Source organism: Trifolium pratense, linkage group LG2 (genome assembly GCF_020283565.1).
Source record: "Trifolium pratense cultivar HEN17-A07 linkage group LG2, ARS_RC_1.1, whole genome shotgun sequence".
NCBI lineage: Eukaryota > Viridiplantae > Streptophyta > Magnoliopsida > Fabales > Fabaceae > Trifolium > Trifolium pratense.
In genome coordinates this window covers 14,214,646-14,231,084 of record NC_060060.1, presented here as the reverse complement: position 1 = coordinate 14,231,084, position 16,439 = coordinate 14,214,646, and the positions used below count along the sequence as shown (strand labels likewise).

General features: G+C 31.3%; 2 protein-coding genes across 6 annotated transcripts; both read left to right on the top strand.

Moving 5' to 3' along the window:
• Positions 1 to 838: 838 nt before the first annotated feature.
• On the top strand, positions 839 to 3,629 carry LOC123907420 (probable protein phosphatase 2C 47). The gene is made up of 4 exons (XM_045957695.1): positions 839 to 1,511; positions 1,629 to 1,823; positions 2,060 to 2,265; positions 2,742 to 3,629. Exons 1-4 carry the CDS (start codon positions 1,392 to 1,394, stop codon positions 3,295 to 3,297), a joined length of 1,077 nt encoding a protein of 358 aa, XP_045813651.1. The 5' UTR covers positions 839 to 1,391; the 3' UTR covers positions 3,298 to 3,629.
• A 5,080-nt stretch (positions 3,630 to 8,709) lies between these two features.
• Positions 8,710 to 12,331, top strand: LOC123907419 (phospholipase A1-IIdelta). Of its 5 annotated transcripts, none has more exons than XM_045957694.1 (3): positions 8,811 to 8,995; positions 9,032 to 9,564; positions 11,471 to 12,331. In XM_045957694.1, the coding sequence occupies exons 1-3, from the start codon at positions 8,946 to 8,948 to the stop codon at positions 12,199 to 12,201; spliced, it is 1,314 nt and encodes a 437-aa protein (XP_045813650.1). In that variant the 5' UTR covers positions 8,811 to 8,945; the 3' UTR covers positions 12,202 to 12,331. The 5 variants fall into 5 exon arrangements, with proteins under 5 accessions (XP_045813646.1, XP_045813650.1, XP_045813647.1 ...); XM_045957691.1 differs by having other exon boundaries at positions 9,029 to 9,564; XM_045957688.1 differs by having other exon boundaries at positions 9,026 to 9,564.
• Positions 12,332 to 16,439: the final 4,108 nt, after the last annotated feature.

The window sequence follows — 16,439 nt, the reverse complement described above, 5'->3', positions numbered from 1 at the left end:
GGTCTGAATAGCCCTTGTGTATCCCATTTTTATTAATATAAGTGCCATTTTAAATAAAATAAAACTTCACAATTGAACATTTGAACCCAACCACATTGGTTCTTACCGGATTAGAGTTAAGTCTCACATTGTTTAGAAAGGTGGAAGTTTAGCGCTTAATAAGTAAGACGACTCATAAATATAATGTCTTAAAGGTTTTAGGTAAAATTATAGTGTCCAACTCATTTGTATAATTATTCTGAACCCAATATGGATGATCTCCCCCAACTACTCCTCGTGACCAAACACTACCATCGATATGGTAAAACGTTGCATCCCTTATTCCGGGCCTTCCTTTGTGGGCCACTTATTTAATTTTTTCCTTTTTTTTATAAACTATAAAACAATTTCACTATTGAACCGAACCACACCGGTTCTTAACCATATTAGATTCATTATAGTGATTAAATCGATCTTAGGTCATATTCCCGGTCCAAGATTGATTTTGATGTTCTGACATAGGATTGATCTTAGGTCAGATTCCTGACGCAGTCCATCAATCAGCCGATCCGATTTTAAAAACACTGGTTAAAAGATTTTGATGTTCTGCACTAAGTTCCCTCTATACATTATCAGAGTATGTATGTATGTAAATGTAAAACATATATTCTAAAAAAAGCAGAGATGAATGTATTAAATAAATAAATAGAATCTAAATCAGAGATTCCTAAGATGATGTTGCAGTAACAGCACCACATAGTATAACACAAACAAATGGAAGCAAAAGAAGCCACATGTCTTTCTTTCATTCTCTCTTTCAATCTCTCCAATAGCCACCGAAATTTTTGCAATGGCCAATCACTCATATACCTGCCACTTCTTAACCTTCTCCTCTTTTATCTCTCTACCTATTTTGCTTCTTCATTTTTCTCTTAACTTGTTCATTCATTATTCTTCACCCCTTTTTTTGCCATCATCATGTGTTTTCTTCTTCATATTCAAACCAACACAATTACCGACATTTTTATCAAAATATTTGTCACATGCAAGAAAACATCTTCTTCTGATATTTAATATAATATAAAATAATTATATCTATATGTCATGATGTCATTCACGTTCTTGGGTTGGCCTAATTGCTACCTTTTTTCTTGGATCAAGTGCAAACCATGTTTTGTATAGCTGTTTATTGCTGTGTGTGATCAAAGTGGGATTGTTTCAAAATGGCTTCTTTTTTGTATGTGGTTGTGAAAGTACTTATTTGAACATTTTTTTTTCTAACTTTTGTGAAATTGGGTCATATAAAAAACAAATCTTTTGTTTGTTGGATTGGATGAATTATGTAATGGGAGAAAGATGGCGCCGTGGAATTTTCGTCGAAGGTAGCAACTAGATTAAGTAGTGAGTGTTTCATGGAGGATCAAAATGATGATACCTTGGGGAATTTGAATCAGAATATTGTTGGCAAACCTCCGAGGGATCATTCCGTTGCTATGCGTCATTGTAGCAGCTCTTCATGGTTGGCTGATTCGGTTAGTCCATATTTTATTTTATCTGAATCTCAGTGGATCGTGGCAGCAAAGTCACTCTGCCGTGGTTAATAGTTTTATTATTAACAGTTATGTCTTATTCTATGTTGTTGGTTATAGGAATCAAATATTAATGTTATTGGTCTTAAACCAAACACAGAAGATAAATCAGAGTTTCCACTTATATTGAGATCTGGAAGCTGTTCTGAGAAAGGACCAAAGCAATTCATGGAGGATGAGTTTATATGTGTCGATATTCTTCGCGAATCTGTTCCTAAACAACCAGACCTACCATCTCCATCAGCATTTTATGGGGTATGCTTCCTATCCTTATTTCTTCTTGTTGAGTCAGACGCCTAATCACCAAAATATAATGTCACCTAGAAAATATTTGACTGACACAAAAGACTAAAGTGTCGAACATTTATAACTTAAGGGACCAACGAAACCAACGAAAAAAAACTTATGGACAAAACATATAAATTTAGCCTTAATATTTCAATCTCCTTTTACATACTCATGGAGGTTGTGTACTAATGATTAATGTACAGGTATTTGATGGACATGGGGGTGTTGATGCAGCATCATTTATCAAAAAGACTATCCTTAACTTTATAGTTGAAGATTCTCAATTTCCAACTAGCATTAAGAAAGCAGTTAAGAGTGCATTTGTGAAAGCTGATCATGCATTTAGAGATGCCAGTTCTCTTGATAACTCTTCAGGAACCACAGCTCTAATAGCCCTTGTTTTGGGAAGGTAAGCAACATCTAGATCTACATAGAGATATAGGTTTTCATGGAATCAATAGGTATATTGGTCCTGGTGTAAATTAATCTCTAGTGTGGTGCGGTGGCATTGATGTGCGATCAACGTGGAGGGCTCACATATTCAGTTAACATGCATCGTAGTCTTGATAAAAATATTATTTTGACCGACATTTTTCAATTTCATGAATACTCCCTCTGATTTCATATATAAGCAAAAATTCACTTTTTAGATTAATTCAATAACTAATGTATCTGACATATATATTTTAGGTACTATTTTGACTAATGCATACAATTTTAGGGAACAATTCATCTATTCACTCATTTTTCATGTATGCTAGCAACAAATTTTTAAGTCAATATGTCGCGGTCATTGATACTGTATCGTCATAAAATAAAGGTCAAATACACATGATGCTATAAACGTTGTTTATCCAAACATGACCTAACTTCCTTATGTTACAGGGCCATGCTGATTGCGAACGCTGGAGATTCACGTGCAGTACTAGGAAAACGGGGCAGAGCAGTTGAACTATCTAAAGACCATAAACCAAACTGCACATCTGAAAAATTAAGAATTGAAAAACTAGGTGGTGTTATCTATGACGGATACCTAAATGGACAACTATCCGTGGCGCGTGCACTAGGAGATTGGCACATAAAAGGCACAAAAGGTTCAAAAAGTCCCTTAAGTTGTGAGCCAGAGTTAGAGGAAATTGTCCTAACAGAAGAAGATGAGTTTTTGATATTGGGGTGTGATGGATTATGGGATGTTATGAGTAGTCAATGTGCAGTTACAATGGTTAGAAAGGAACTTATGCAACATAATGATCCTAACTTATGTGCTAAGGTACTTGTAAATGAGGCACTTCAAAGAAACACTTGTGATAATTTAACAGTTGTTGTGGTTTGTTTCTCTAAAGATCCACCTCCTAAGATTGAAATTCCTAGATCACATAGGAGAAGGAGTATTTCTGCTGAAGGTCTTGATCTACTCAAAGGTGTGTTGAATGGTAGATGAATGAATAAGATTTTATTTTGAAAACTCGGTATTCAGTATAAGGACTGACTAATTCGAGATGACCAATCTTACCGCCCACTTGTTGTGGGGCCCTTTAAACCTCCGTTTAAGATTTGATTAGTGATTTGTACAGATTGAGTTGTTGGGTGCTCATACTAAATATATTATAGAAATCTAATTCAATTTTTGAGAAATGGTCTCATCAATAAGTCTCTCTTAGCCAAAGTCATGAATTGCATAAGAACATAGCAATTCAATTTTGAAGAACTATGAAGTAAATTAGTTAATCTTTTGTATGTTTTTTACATTTATTATTAGCTTGTCTTTCACAACTTTTGTTTTGTTTTTTTTATCCTAGTTTATTGTAAATTTGTAAGGAACATTTAATTTTGTTTTCTGATTTTTTTTTTTTTTTTATAAACGTTTTCTGATTGTTGTCTTAAACACGTCTTTACCATTATAATTAGAATCAAATAATAAATGCCACTTTGTACACTTCACCTTTTCAAATAATAAAAATCAATTATAATATTCTACCAAAAAAAAAATCAATTATAATAAAATGGAGATGTATTATTATTTTTTTGGTAGAAAAAATGGAGATGTATTATTAAAAACAATCGTGAATGATATTATTCTTGTTATGTGTACAAACTTTGAAGTTAAGTTTATTAGGAGACATGTGAATTTGGTTGCTCATAAGCTAGCTAGGGCGGCCAATTCTTGAACTAGTTTCCATATATTTGAAATTATTCATTCATCGATTGAACTTTTTGTGATTAATGAAATGCATTAAGTTTGTTTCGTTAAAAAAAATAATATATGATGTGTTGATATATTATACTAAATCAAATTTCAAAATTTCACAAAAATTATTAAACTAAAAATTTCAAAATTTCACGAAAGTTTGCATTGCATTCAGTTTTATTTTATTTTATTTAAAATATTCCTGTTGAGTTTTATAATTCATAACTGTTTTGTTAGTTGTTTGCTGATTGGTTAGTTAGTTAGTTAGTTACTTACAATAACTTGGTTGTCGAGTTGGTTACTTAGAGTGTAGTTACTTGGCTCACAAGCAAGTGTGTGTAACCTTTGTAAATAAACCATTGTAATGTGTTTTTCAATAATCGCAATGAAATCATATTACCAACTATTATCTCTTCTCTCATTTTAGTTTTTAGAAAGTTCATTGTTCCACTTTAGCACCGAAAAGGATTTGGACAGGTGGGTATGTTATCAGAATTTTTTTTCTTGCCCCTACATTTAACCCTTTACTTCCTACAAACAACTCAATATTCCAATGTTGTCAGAACCGGACCGGTCATCGAACCGGCGAGCTCACTGGTTCAAGATTCAATTGGTCGGACCGGGTTCAATCGGGGTCGAACCGTTTTTAATTAAATATATATTTTAATTAATATATAAATAAAAATATATGAATAATTGCTCAATATTTCATAATTTCACACATTAAAAAGATAAAATATCACAAGTCAAAATAAAATAAAATTTATAATTCAAACCAAACGAAAAATAGATGAAAAACAAAAATCTTTCATATTCCTACGACGTCGTTATTTTGTTTCATATTTTTTTTTTTTTTAAAAAAAGTTAAAACGACGTCGTTTTGCCTTATTTTTTTAAAAAAAAATAAAAAATCTGCAAAACCGCTTGAACCGCCTAGCCGGTTCACCGGTTCGTCCCGGTTCGACCCCAGTTCACGCGATTTTTTGCCGGTCGATTTCCTATCCGTTTTTTGCTCAAAACCGAATTGTTTTCATGACCGGTTCACGGTCCGACCGGTACGACCGGCCGGTCCGGTCCGGTTTTGATAACCTTGCAATATTCACATCTTGCCCTTTTATTATTTTGGTTCACCCTTCCATTTAACCAAAGAAAAATTTAAAAAAATGAATTTCGACGTTTAGCCACATTTTAACCGTGGCAAAACTGGAAAATTTTGGAGTGCTCGAATCAAGTTTTCCGGTAACATATATAGTTGCAAACCGGAACAGTTTTAGTCAAGTGTTCCGGTAAAATAGTTGCAAACCGGAACAAAATTAGTCAAGTTTATCGGTACAACAAACCAGAACAAATCGTAAAAAGTTTTCCGGAAACAATTAGCCGTGGCTAAAATAGATCTGAATTTTGTTGAAAATCATCCTTACTCATGATGCAGATCTGGACGGAGGAGAGAAAGAGAAATCCAATAAATTACTACCAAACATAAGGCTAACCGTTCCTTTTTTCGACCTAACTCGATCAGTTCAAGTGCCATACCCACGTGATGTGACAAAATGAAGTTTGTTGTCCCAAGATTCTTAAACACAACAAAACATCATCACAAACTTTGTTAATTTCCAGATTGATAGTGAAGTTTCATAGTTTCTCTTGAATTTCCAGATTGTGTTGATAGCCATGGTTGCTAGTTCTTTCCGGAAAACTTTTTATAATGGTTCCGGTTTGCAAGTATTTTACCGGAAAACTTGGTTAAGGTAGTCTAAAATTTTTCAAGTTTGCCACGGTTTAACCGTGGTTAAATTTCGAAACTCGTTTTTTAAAGTTCTCCGGTTTGTGACTTTGATTAAATGTAGGGGTGAACCAAAATAATAAAAGGGGCAAGATGGGAATATTGAATTGTTTGTAGGGATAGAAAAAAATTCATGTTATCATGATCTGGTAGAAGCATAAGGTAAGGTATGAGCAAATTTGTTTCTTAATTTAGGGGTGCAGTTGGACCGATTTGGATCGGAGTTATGGTTAAAACAGTGTCCGAACCAATGAATTATTGATTGGTTCGATTTTTGGTATTTTAAAAAAAAATTAAATTACACCAAACTAATTAGTTTGGTTCAGTTTGCAACACCTTTCTTCATGTATTCCTTGCGATTATTTTGTTTTTCGATGGGTTCCCTACTATTATTTTTTCAAACGATTTTGTTAATATATATCATTTTGGCTTGTTCAAATTAAAATTATTTTTTCAACGATCTATTTCATGCTCTATTTAAATTAAATAAACTAATGTAATTTTATTTTCTTTGTAAACAAAACTAACATAATTTCAAACAACTTTAAATTATATAAATTTATACAACATACTCTTCTTTTCTTTTTTCTTTTTGTTACAAGAAATTTATAAAACATACTCAAAATTAAGTAAACTAACATAATTTCATTTCCTTATTTTTATTAGACGATATTTTGAAATACAAAATCAAATAAAACAGGGTGTTGTAACTAATGTCGTCTGTCCGATCTATGATGAATGACTGAGATCATTTTACTTATAAAATTTTATTTAAAACTAGTATTTCTACCCGTGCGATGCACGGGGAAAATTATGCATAGAGGTATCTGCAAAGAGATAATATTTAAAATAAGAAGATATTTTAAATGACTTTTCATAATCATTTTTTTAGAGATATATTATTAAAAAAACTGTGATTTTTATTAAGTTAAAATTTTTAACATGAATTTTATGTTAATAAAAAAAGTTACCGAAAGTTAATTTTTTTTTTTTGTCAAGTAGTTTAATGGCTAGAAAATTCACCTTAAAGGTGAATAAGTGGAGTGTCCCAAGTTCAAACCTGCACTCCTACATATATAGTACGATGTCGCTACCAACTGAACTAAGCTCACAGAGACAGTTAAATCATTTTAATCACTATTTTTTAAATGTAAAACAAACGGGTCTAAAATATAAGTTATGAAGTTGTAAAAAGAAGTGCTTATTTTTGTTTTGTTAATAGATCTCAATTAATGAATTAGTAGAAAACAAAGAGGCTTGTTAGGTTGGCTAAGTGGCTAATTCATTTTTTGAAACTCATTAAATTAAATTATTTTCTATTAAAGATTGGAAAAAATAAAAAATTGGCATAAATGGAAACTGAAAAGTTTGATGTGATCGGCATGTAGCAAATTACGCGGCAAGTTTTTTTTGACAGGAATTACGCGGCAAGTTGTATTTTGTTTTAATATATTAAGGATAAGGATTTATTTATTGCAAGGGAAAAAGAAAATAATACAAATGAAGGGGAAGATTTTTATTGTAGAACAAATTTATGTGACATGTCAGTGTTTTAAAACAAATTACATGATCTGTTAATATATTATTACCAATCGTTAGTTGATTCAGTAGTGATTGATGTTATTCTTAGTATGAAGATTCACGATTCGATCCCCTGCAACTGCAATTGAGAAGAGGCTGAAATCACTTGATGCCAAAACTGACCCCGAACCAGATTAAACTGGTGGTAAAAGCCAAAAAAATAATATATATATATATAATTTGATGCGCAATTGTAAAATAATTTTACACTGGCAGTGTATATAAATTAAATTTTTAATAAATAGTTCGAAAAGTAGGCTTACTATTTTTAGCAAAAATTAAATATATGCTTTTGGTCATGAATAAAAAATAAAGGCTTAATTAGTAAAATGGTCCCTTAAAGACATTTTTGGTTTCAAATTGGTCCCTTAAAGAAAAAAAGGTTCAAATAGGTCCCTTAAAGAAAAAAAAGTTCGAATAGGTCCCTTAAAGACATCTCCGTTAATCAGTTTGGTCCTATTTAGACCTCTTTTTAGGGACCAAACTGATTAACGGAGATGTCTTTAAGGGACCTATTCAGACTTTTTTTTCTTTAAGGGATCTATTTGGACCTTTTTTTCTTTAAGGGATCTATTTGGACCTTTTTTTCTTTAAGGGACTAATCTGAAACCAAAAATGTTTTTAAGGGACCATTTTACTAATTAAGTCAAAAATAAATATTATGATAATAAAATATGAAAAATCTAAGTGAAAATAAAATTCTATTAAAAAAACAAATAAATAAAAAAAACGCAAAAAGGGAGAAGAATACCAAGGACATACTGGTTTATTATTATTATATATAATAATATATGAGGAGAATATGGAGAACGTTTGCAGGGGAGAAGTTGAACCGTTGAAGGGATATTTGTTGGAAAAATAAACAGAAGTGGAACCAAAGGATATTAGGCGGGATTTGGAATTGATTAGGCGCTTAATTGTTTTGCACAGTATCTTGCCTTAATATATTAAGGATTTGAACCGTCTGATATTCGATCAATGACAGAGATTTACTAATACATGAAACTGTGTGGTTATTTAACCGCAGTTAATCTAGATTCCGTGAATACTCTCTCTGTCCAAAAATAAATGACATGTTTGACCACCATTACGTTTGTCAATGCACAACTTTGATTATTAATATATTTAGTTAGTTATATTAAAAATTATAAAAATTGTATATTCTGAAAATACTCATCGAGACAAATCAAACATCTCATATATTAATATTTACATGTATATATACTAGAAAAATATGGTCAAAAAATATATGATATGAATAATACACTAAGTTCAATTATTATGGGATGGAAGTATCAATTGACATCACCAAAGTAATGGGTGGGTAGGTGAACCATCACACTACTTTCCTTTTTCATCCACAAAAGAAGACGTACACTTATCACAAAAAAAAAAAGAAAAAAAGAAAACATAACACATTTCATTTATAGGATTCTTTCTCTTCTCACACCACAAACTTCCCATCCCTCATCAACTCACTCCTCTAATATGTATCCACTCCCCAAAACACACTCACTGACTCACTCCCATTAACAACATGGGAATATCACACAAAAAAAGTCCCTTAAACATGGCAACAGACACACAAACAACAACAACAACAACAACAACAACAACAACAACAACAACAACAACAGATCAACCCACATGGAACCAACTGTTAGGCAACAACAACTGGGAAACATTATTAAACCCACTAGACCTCAATCTCCGGAACCTAATCCTACGTTGCGGTGACTTCATACAAACAACCTATGACTCCTTCAACAACGATCAAAACTCTATCTACTGTGGTTCAAGCCGTTATGGCAAAACCTCATTCTTTAACAAAGTCATGCTTGAAAATCCAACACACTACACCGTTGTTTCTTTCCTTTATGCTACAGCACGTGTCTCTGTTCCTGAAGCATTTCTTCTTCACTCACTATCACGTGAGAGTTGGGACCGTGAGTCTAACTGGATCGGTTATATCGTTGTTAGTTCCGATGAACGGAGTAGAGAATTGGGTCGCCGTGAAATTTATGTTGTTTGGCGTGGTACTACGAGGGACCTTGAATGGATTAACGTGTTTGGTGCTGCTCCTCAGTCTGCTTCTGGTTTGTTGAGTGCTAAAAGTCTTCGTGAGTTCAACATCCCAAACAACAATATTAATAAGGGTATGTTTCAAAAGTTAACAAGTTTTTGAATTTTATTTTCAAATTTTTTCTTCAATTTGATCAAGTGTTATATTTTCACCCTGTAATTCTAAGTAACAAACAAGTTACACCATCTACAGGTTTTGACCAAATTAGTTCCTTAATTAACTAATAGATATGGAATTGTTTGCATAAAAACTAAAAATTAGAAATTTATACTGCTATCTATCTATCTAAATGTGTATTTCAATTGAGTTTGTGTACTTGAACTAAAATCTGGAAAAATCAGAATTTATTGGTGGAGATAATCTTCTATGGTCCCGTGACCAAAAAATGATATTTGGTCAACCAATCAAAACATGACACCTCATATTAGGAGAGAATATTGGCAACGAAAAACAAAGAGAGAGAAACAACTTTTCTCACAAATCTCCATTGTTGTGAAGGTAAAGAGCTTCATCTTGTAAAACTATCTCTCCCTCTTCCTCCCACCATTGACCTTTCCTATCTCATTCCAAGCATAACAATAAATCAAATATCACTACTTTTATTATATTCTTTTTTTTTATTTATTAGATTTCAACATTTTTTTTCTTCCAACGTTTTCTCATTATTTTATTTACATATGGAGCATGTTTATAAGAATCAAACTCTTTTAAATTAAAACAATAAGAACAGAAACAAGAACAAAATAGTAAAGAAATCGTAGAAAGAGCTGTAACTGTTAAGATCTCTGCAACAAAATTGAGTGGAGCCTTGAACAAATTTTAGAGCTTAAAAGGTTCTCAAAGATTGTTGAGTATGCCAATAATTTCAAAAACAAAAATGTCAGTTTCACTCACAAGATAGCGATTTGGGAGAGAAAGTTGGGGTATAAAGTTTTTCTTAATTGATGAGAAAGATTGGAAGTTACAAAGAAAGGTTGAAGATGAAAGGATTGAATATGTATTTTATTTTTGGATCATGCTAAACAGTGCCCCTGGGCACTAGTTAAGCATACTAAAAAAGGAAATAAATGATAAAGTTAATGATGAGAGAGAATAACTTTTCACATCATTAAAACATTGAATGCACAATTTACGAGATAAAACTTCTATATTTGTATCCTTAACTAGTGTCCCGTGCCCCGGGGGCACTGTTTAGCATTTTCCTTTATTTTTTTAATAATGTATGATGTGTATTTCTTTTATTGGTTGGACCAAAAGTTATTTCTTGGTCCAAGGACCACACAAGAATATCTCTTTATTGGTGATATTACATAAATGAACTTGAAATGGTCCTCATGCCGTGAGCATAGCCTCAGTTGGTAGAGATATCACATTTTATATGTATGGATTGGATTCGAACCTGGGAGTCCTCACTTGTTCACTTTAAGATGTGAATTTTTAGTCATTAGACTACTTGACCAAAAAAAAGTATTTGAAATGAATTGTGTAAAGGTACTTGAACTCAGGTTACATTGATGTAATTTAACTAAATTTATGTAAATGTTAACATACTTGAATTGAGTTTGCATAAACATCATTGAACTAAATTTACGTAAATATACTTGAACTGAGTTTTTGTAAACATACTTGTATTGATTTTGCATAAGATAAACACGCATAAGTGATTTTACATACGATTAAAAATATAAGTTTCATGTATTACTAGATTGACTAAATATAAAGTCCGTGCAATATCACATGTGTTGATATGGATTTACTATTAATATTAATAGAAGTTAAATTAACCGGTCCCCGTGAGCTCAGGGACATCGCATTTTATATGCAGGGGTTGAGGTTCGAATTCGAACCCCGGACACCCCACTTAGCCACTGGGTTACTTGACCAAAAAAGTTAAATTAACCATGAAACTTAAATACAAAAAAATAAAAATTGGTCAAACCTTTGTGTTTCTAACATCTAGTAACCTTTTTGTATAACAGACGACAGCAGCAGTAGCAGTGACAATGAGGATGACAAAGAAATTCCTAAAATAATGAAGGGTTGGCTGACAATCTACACCTCAGACGACCCAAAATCTCCTTTCACAAAAACAAGCGTCAGAACACAGGTTCTAAACAAGGTAAAAAGTTTGTTGAGCAAATACAAGAATGAAAATCCAAGTGTGGTGCTAGTGGGACATAGTCTAGGTGCAAGTTTGTCAATTGTAAGTGGTTTTGATTTGGTTGAGAATGGTGTAACAGACATTCCTATAGCTGCATTTGTGTTTGGTTCACCACAAGTTGGGAACAAAGCTTTCAATGATAGGTTCAAGAAGTTTCAAAATTTGAAGGTTTTACATGTGAGGAATGTGATTGATTTAATACCACATTATCCAGGGAAGTTATTGGGGTATGAGTATACAGGGGTAGAGTTGGAAATTGATACACGAAAATCACCAAGTTTAAAGGATTCGAAGAATCCGAGTGATTGGCATAATTTGCAGGCTATGTTGCATATTGTGGCCGGGTGGAATGGGAGTGATGGGGAGTTTGAGGTGAAGGTGAAGAGGAGTTTGGCATTGGTTAATAAGTCTTGTGATTTCTTGAAGTCGGAGTGCCACGTGCCGGCGTCATGGTGGATAGCAAAGAACAAAGGTATGGTAAGAAGGGAGGATGGAGAATGGGTTGATGCACCAGATAAGGAGGACCTTCCTGTGCCTGAAGAATATTGAATTTGTCTGTCTATGCTTATAGGGAAATAATTCATATTATCATGCTACCCTGCTGTATAATATTGTATTCTTTGTGTTGTTTGTTACTCTATTTCAATTTCAACAAATAATTAATCATGTTTTACATCCATTTCTCTTATAGTACAATTTTTTTATATCTTGCATCTATTTACCTGTGTATATTACGTTTTGAAAATAAAGGGATCACAAACTTCCCGAATTGACGCATTTAAACGGTTATAAAAAAGAGAAAACATATGTATGATGACAATTATCGCACTTTGACAACACACTCTTTAACACACACACTCTAACACACTCTTTTCTATTGGTTAAAATTTATATGGGTCTCATAAAAGTTATATGAGTCCATATTTTTTTATGGGACCCATGTGAATTTCAACCAATAAAAGAGAGTGTGTTGGAGTGTGTTTGTTAAAGAGTGTGTTGCTAGCATTATTCTAAAAGTAATTTGTGTTCACATTAACATCTATAACATAAACACATATTCTCTCCAAGAATCCCATAAGCTTTTTCAAGAAACCAGTTCTTCCTTGTTTACATAATGGCTCTCCAGTCCTAAGCATAAAAACATACAGTAACATTTATAGTATACAGGGTCAATAGCTCATACATATTTTACAACTACGTTTGTGACAATAAAAAATTTGTATTTCAAATTTACAACAAATGCATACACACAAAAAAACACATCATATCTTGGCAAATTCTAAAATGAACCAGGGACTCATATGGTCCATGATGGACTATGATGAACAATAATTTATGATCATTAGATGAATCTAGATTCTATTGTCATATGGTAAACCCCACCCATCAAATTATTTCTCCTCCCTCCTCTCATTCATCAAATTATTTAAGCTTGTCTTTTTATGATTTTTTTTTATGATCTTATTTAATCACGTTTAACCATTAATAAATTTAATAATTTCACCTTTTAATATTTCAATCAATATTAATTATTAATTTTTTTTTACTATAATATGTAATTAATTAACACCAAATTAAATTTAAAAAATTCAAAAGTCTTCTCCGGCGAAGTTGTTCATCTCCTTCCTCCGAGAGCTTCAGTACTCTGCATTTCATGCCACCATGGAACTTGGCTTCCACAACCTCCTCAAAAGCATTTTCCTCTTAACAACACACCTTCCTCCTTCTCTTCAACAACACAAATCTCCTTCAAATTAAACAATAAGCAAATGTCTACCACTTTCTACCACTCCAACAAAAATTCATGCAAAATTTTCTCTCAAAATGAAGAAAAAAACAGTTCAATCAAAAAAATCAAAATCCCCAAAAAGGTTCTCAAGATTGTAAGAACAGAGACTCAAAATTCATGTATATTCCCAATTTCTTTCTCTGACTCTAAATGTTGTAGTCGGAACGAGAGTCTTAATTTCAGTATCCCGCTTCTTCTAGTTCTTCCCATATACCAGATCTGCAACAACGTTAGAGTTTAGAATTTAGAGGTTTTTTTATTATTTAAAATTATTTTAGTGCAAGTTTATATTAATTAAAACCATTTTTTTTGTACCTGTGAGCTTAACGCGGTCGATAGTGACATCATCATTTTATATGTAGGAGTCGGGGTTTGAATTCCGGAAACTCCACTTATTCATCATTAAAGGTGAAATTTCAAGCCGCTAGGCTACCTTAACCACAAAAAAAAAAAAAAAAAAAAACCATTTCTATTTTGTAAAAGTTAACCGATTAAATTGAAAATGATTCTAAAAAATTCTAATTAAATTAAGGGTCTTGCTAAACAGTGCCTCCAGTGCACTCTTTAAGTATTCCCTTTAAAGAAATAATTTATCCAAAAAGTGAAGTATTTCAATTTTCAATGCGTTGACTTCACATATTTCCATAAAATTTAAACAAAAACTTAGACCATCTCCAATGGTGTAGTACCTATTAGGTACTCATGATACTTATTAGGTACTACCATTGGAGCACAACACATTTTAGTACCTAATAGGTATCACTTCTAATATAAGAACTATCTCTCTTCTTTTTATGGGACCCACTTTATTTAATATATTCAAAAAATAAAAAAATCACAATTTTTAAATTGGCATAAAAATTTAATGTCAACCATAAATAGACTTGGTAGTCATTGTTTGTTTCTTTTTACCGTTAATAAATACTCCTATCATATAAATCAAAACCAAATTGAAGTATTCTACTCCTCTCAAAATTACCATTTTATTAATTATTTTAAATTATTTTTTAATTATGTAATTCTTAAAATTTGGCAATATTATTTTAAATTAAATTTCAAATTTTAATGATGTAGAGTTATTGATGGAACCCATTTTAGAACTTTTTAAGAAATGCTCCATTGGAGGGGTTGAATACCTATTAGGTACTATTATTAAAAAAAATAATAAATTGATGATGTGTCTATGTGGGACAATTTAAGTACTCAAAAATGAAGTGTTTCATTATGGATGCTCTTACTATTTAAAATGCTTAAAGAGTGCCCCAAGGACTCTATTTAGCATTTTCCTTAAATTAAAAGGACCAAGGTGACCGAAGCTTTAGGCAGATGATTTCACATGTTCAATGTTGGATTATGTTTCTAATTATTTGTTTTTATTTAGTTATGTTTTTTTTATTAGTTTTAAGTAAATGATAAGAAAATAAAATAATGATATGAAAAAAAAAATCATTTTCATCAATGCCACATAGCAATTGCACCGCCATATCAATAAAATGAGAGGGGATCTAAAAAAGGAGAACACTCTGGTAAACATATTATGTGGATATGTACCGTACACGGTTTATGTGGATGATTGTGATTGGTCTACAAATAATATTTGATATAGAAAAATCAATAAATAATATTTGTAAACTAATCAAAATCATCCACCTCAGCTAATGTACCGGTACATATCCACATAATATGTGTACCGAATAATTAACCTCTAAAAAATGTTGACTTTTAAAATAAGACCCAAAATGCTGGTTTTAAAAAAAGAATGACCAAAAATTCAAAAAGATTAAAACGGTGGACCAAAAATGCATTTAATGTTAAAAATATACTCTTTGCATTCACAGTTATAAGAAAAAAGATCACTTTTTAGGTTCATTGAAAATAATATAATAAAGTTTATAAAAATATGAATATAAATCTATGCATAAAAATATGAAGAAAAAAAACAATAACAGAATTATAGAAAGTTTAGTAAAAGAAATTATAGAAAAATAGAAACAATAAAAAAAATTATATATAAATCTATGCGCAAAAATAAGAAAAAAAAAACAATAAAGATAGAAACATTAATTTTAAAAATACCAACATTAGTTTAATATTTCATAATTTGTTTATTCTATATGCTAAAATATTTATAATTACTTTATTAAAATTGCTCTTTTGTGATCATTTGTAAACGTGTTTAAAATCAAATTAATAATTTAAAATAAGTAAAATATGTGATCAATTGATGGTGGTTCTGCAAGTACACAAAATCGCAACCAAGTAATAAAGTGATAAGTTGTCGTTCTCCACAGAAATTGTGCCAAAATTACTAGTTTCACTTAGGAATTTAGATAGTTTTGCATTCGCTTTGTTTAGAGATAGTTGTGCGGGTAAAAGTAAATTGCAGGAAAGTAAATGACTGTAAAAGTAAAGTTGGTGCGTGTGTGTCTACGCGGGGTAGTTAAGTGTTTTTGAATCTCTCTCTCAAATAATTATACTAACTGTGACAAAAGAATTATAATTTTCTCAATCCGATCTATTTAGACCAACAATCATCATGAATTCAAATTTCAACAATGTAACGGTTCAATATCAACTAGTTGGAGTAATCATGACTTAAGAAATTAATTTAGGTCTATTAAATAATTGCGAAGACTCAATTGATTTATTTTTTTGGTAGAAGCCTCAATTGATTTTATTGATGACTAAGGAATTTTAACGTCGATAGAGATTGAAAGTCAATTGAGACAGAACAGTTGGATTGAGAAAATTACCATTAAAGCAAAATGTGTATGAGTTGCATAAATATGACAGTTCTGCAGGGCCACTTCTTAAATTAGATTTCACTATAAGATTTTTTTTTATATAAAATAACATTTTAAATAATGAAAAATGTTAACGAGTGTCTCTAAAATACTCTTTATGAATCTTAAATAATAAATTTTTATTAAAATATGAAGAGTCAGTGCATTAAAAATTAAAATATTTAATTTTTAAATAAATAAATTTTTAAAATATG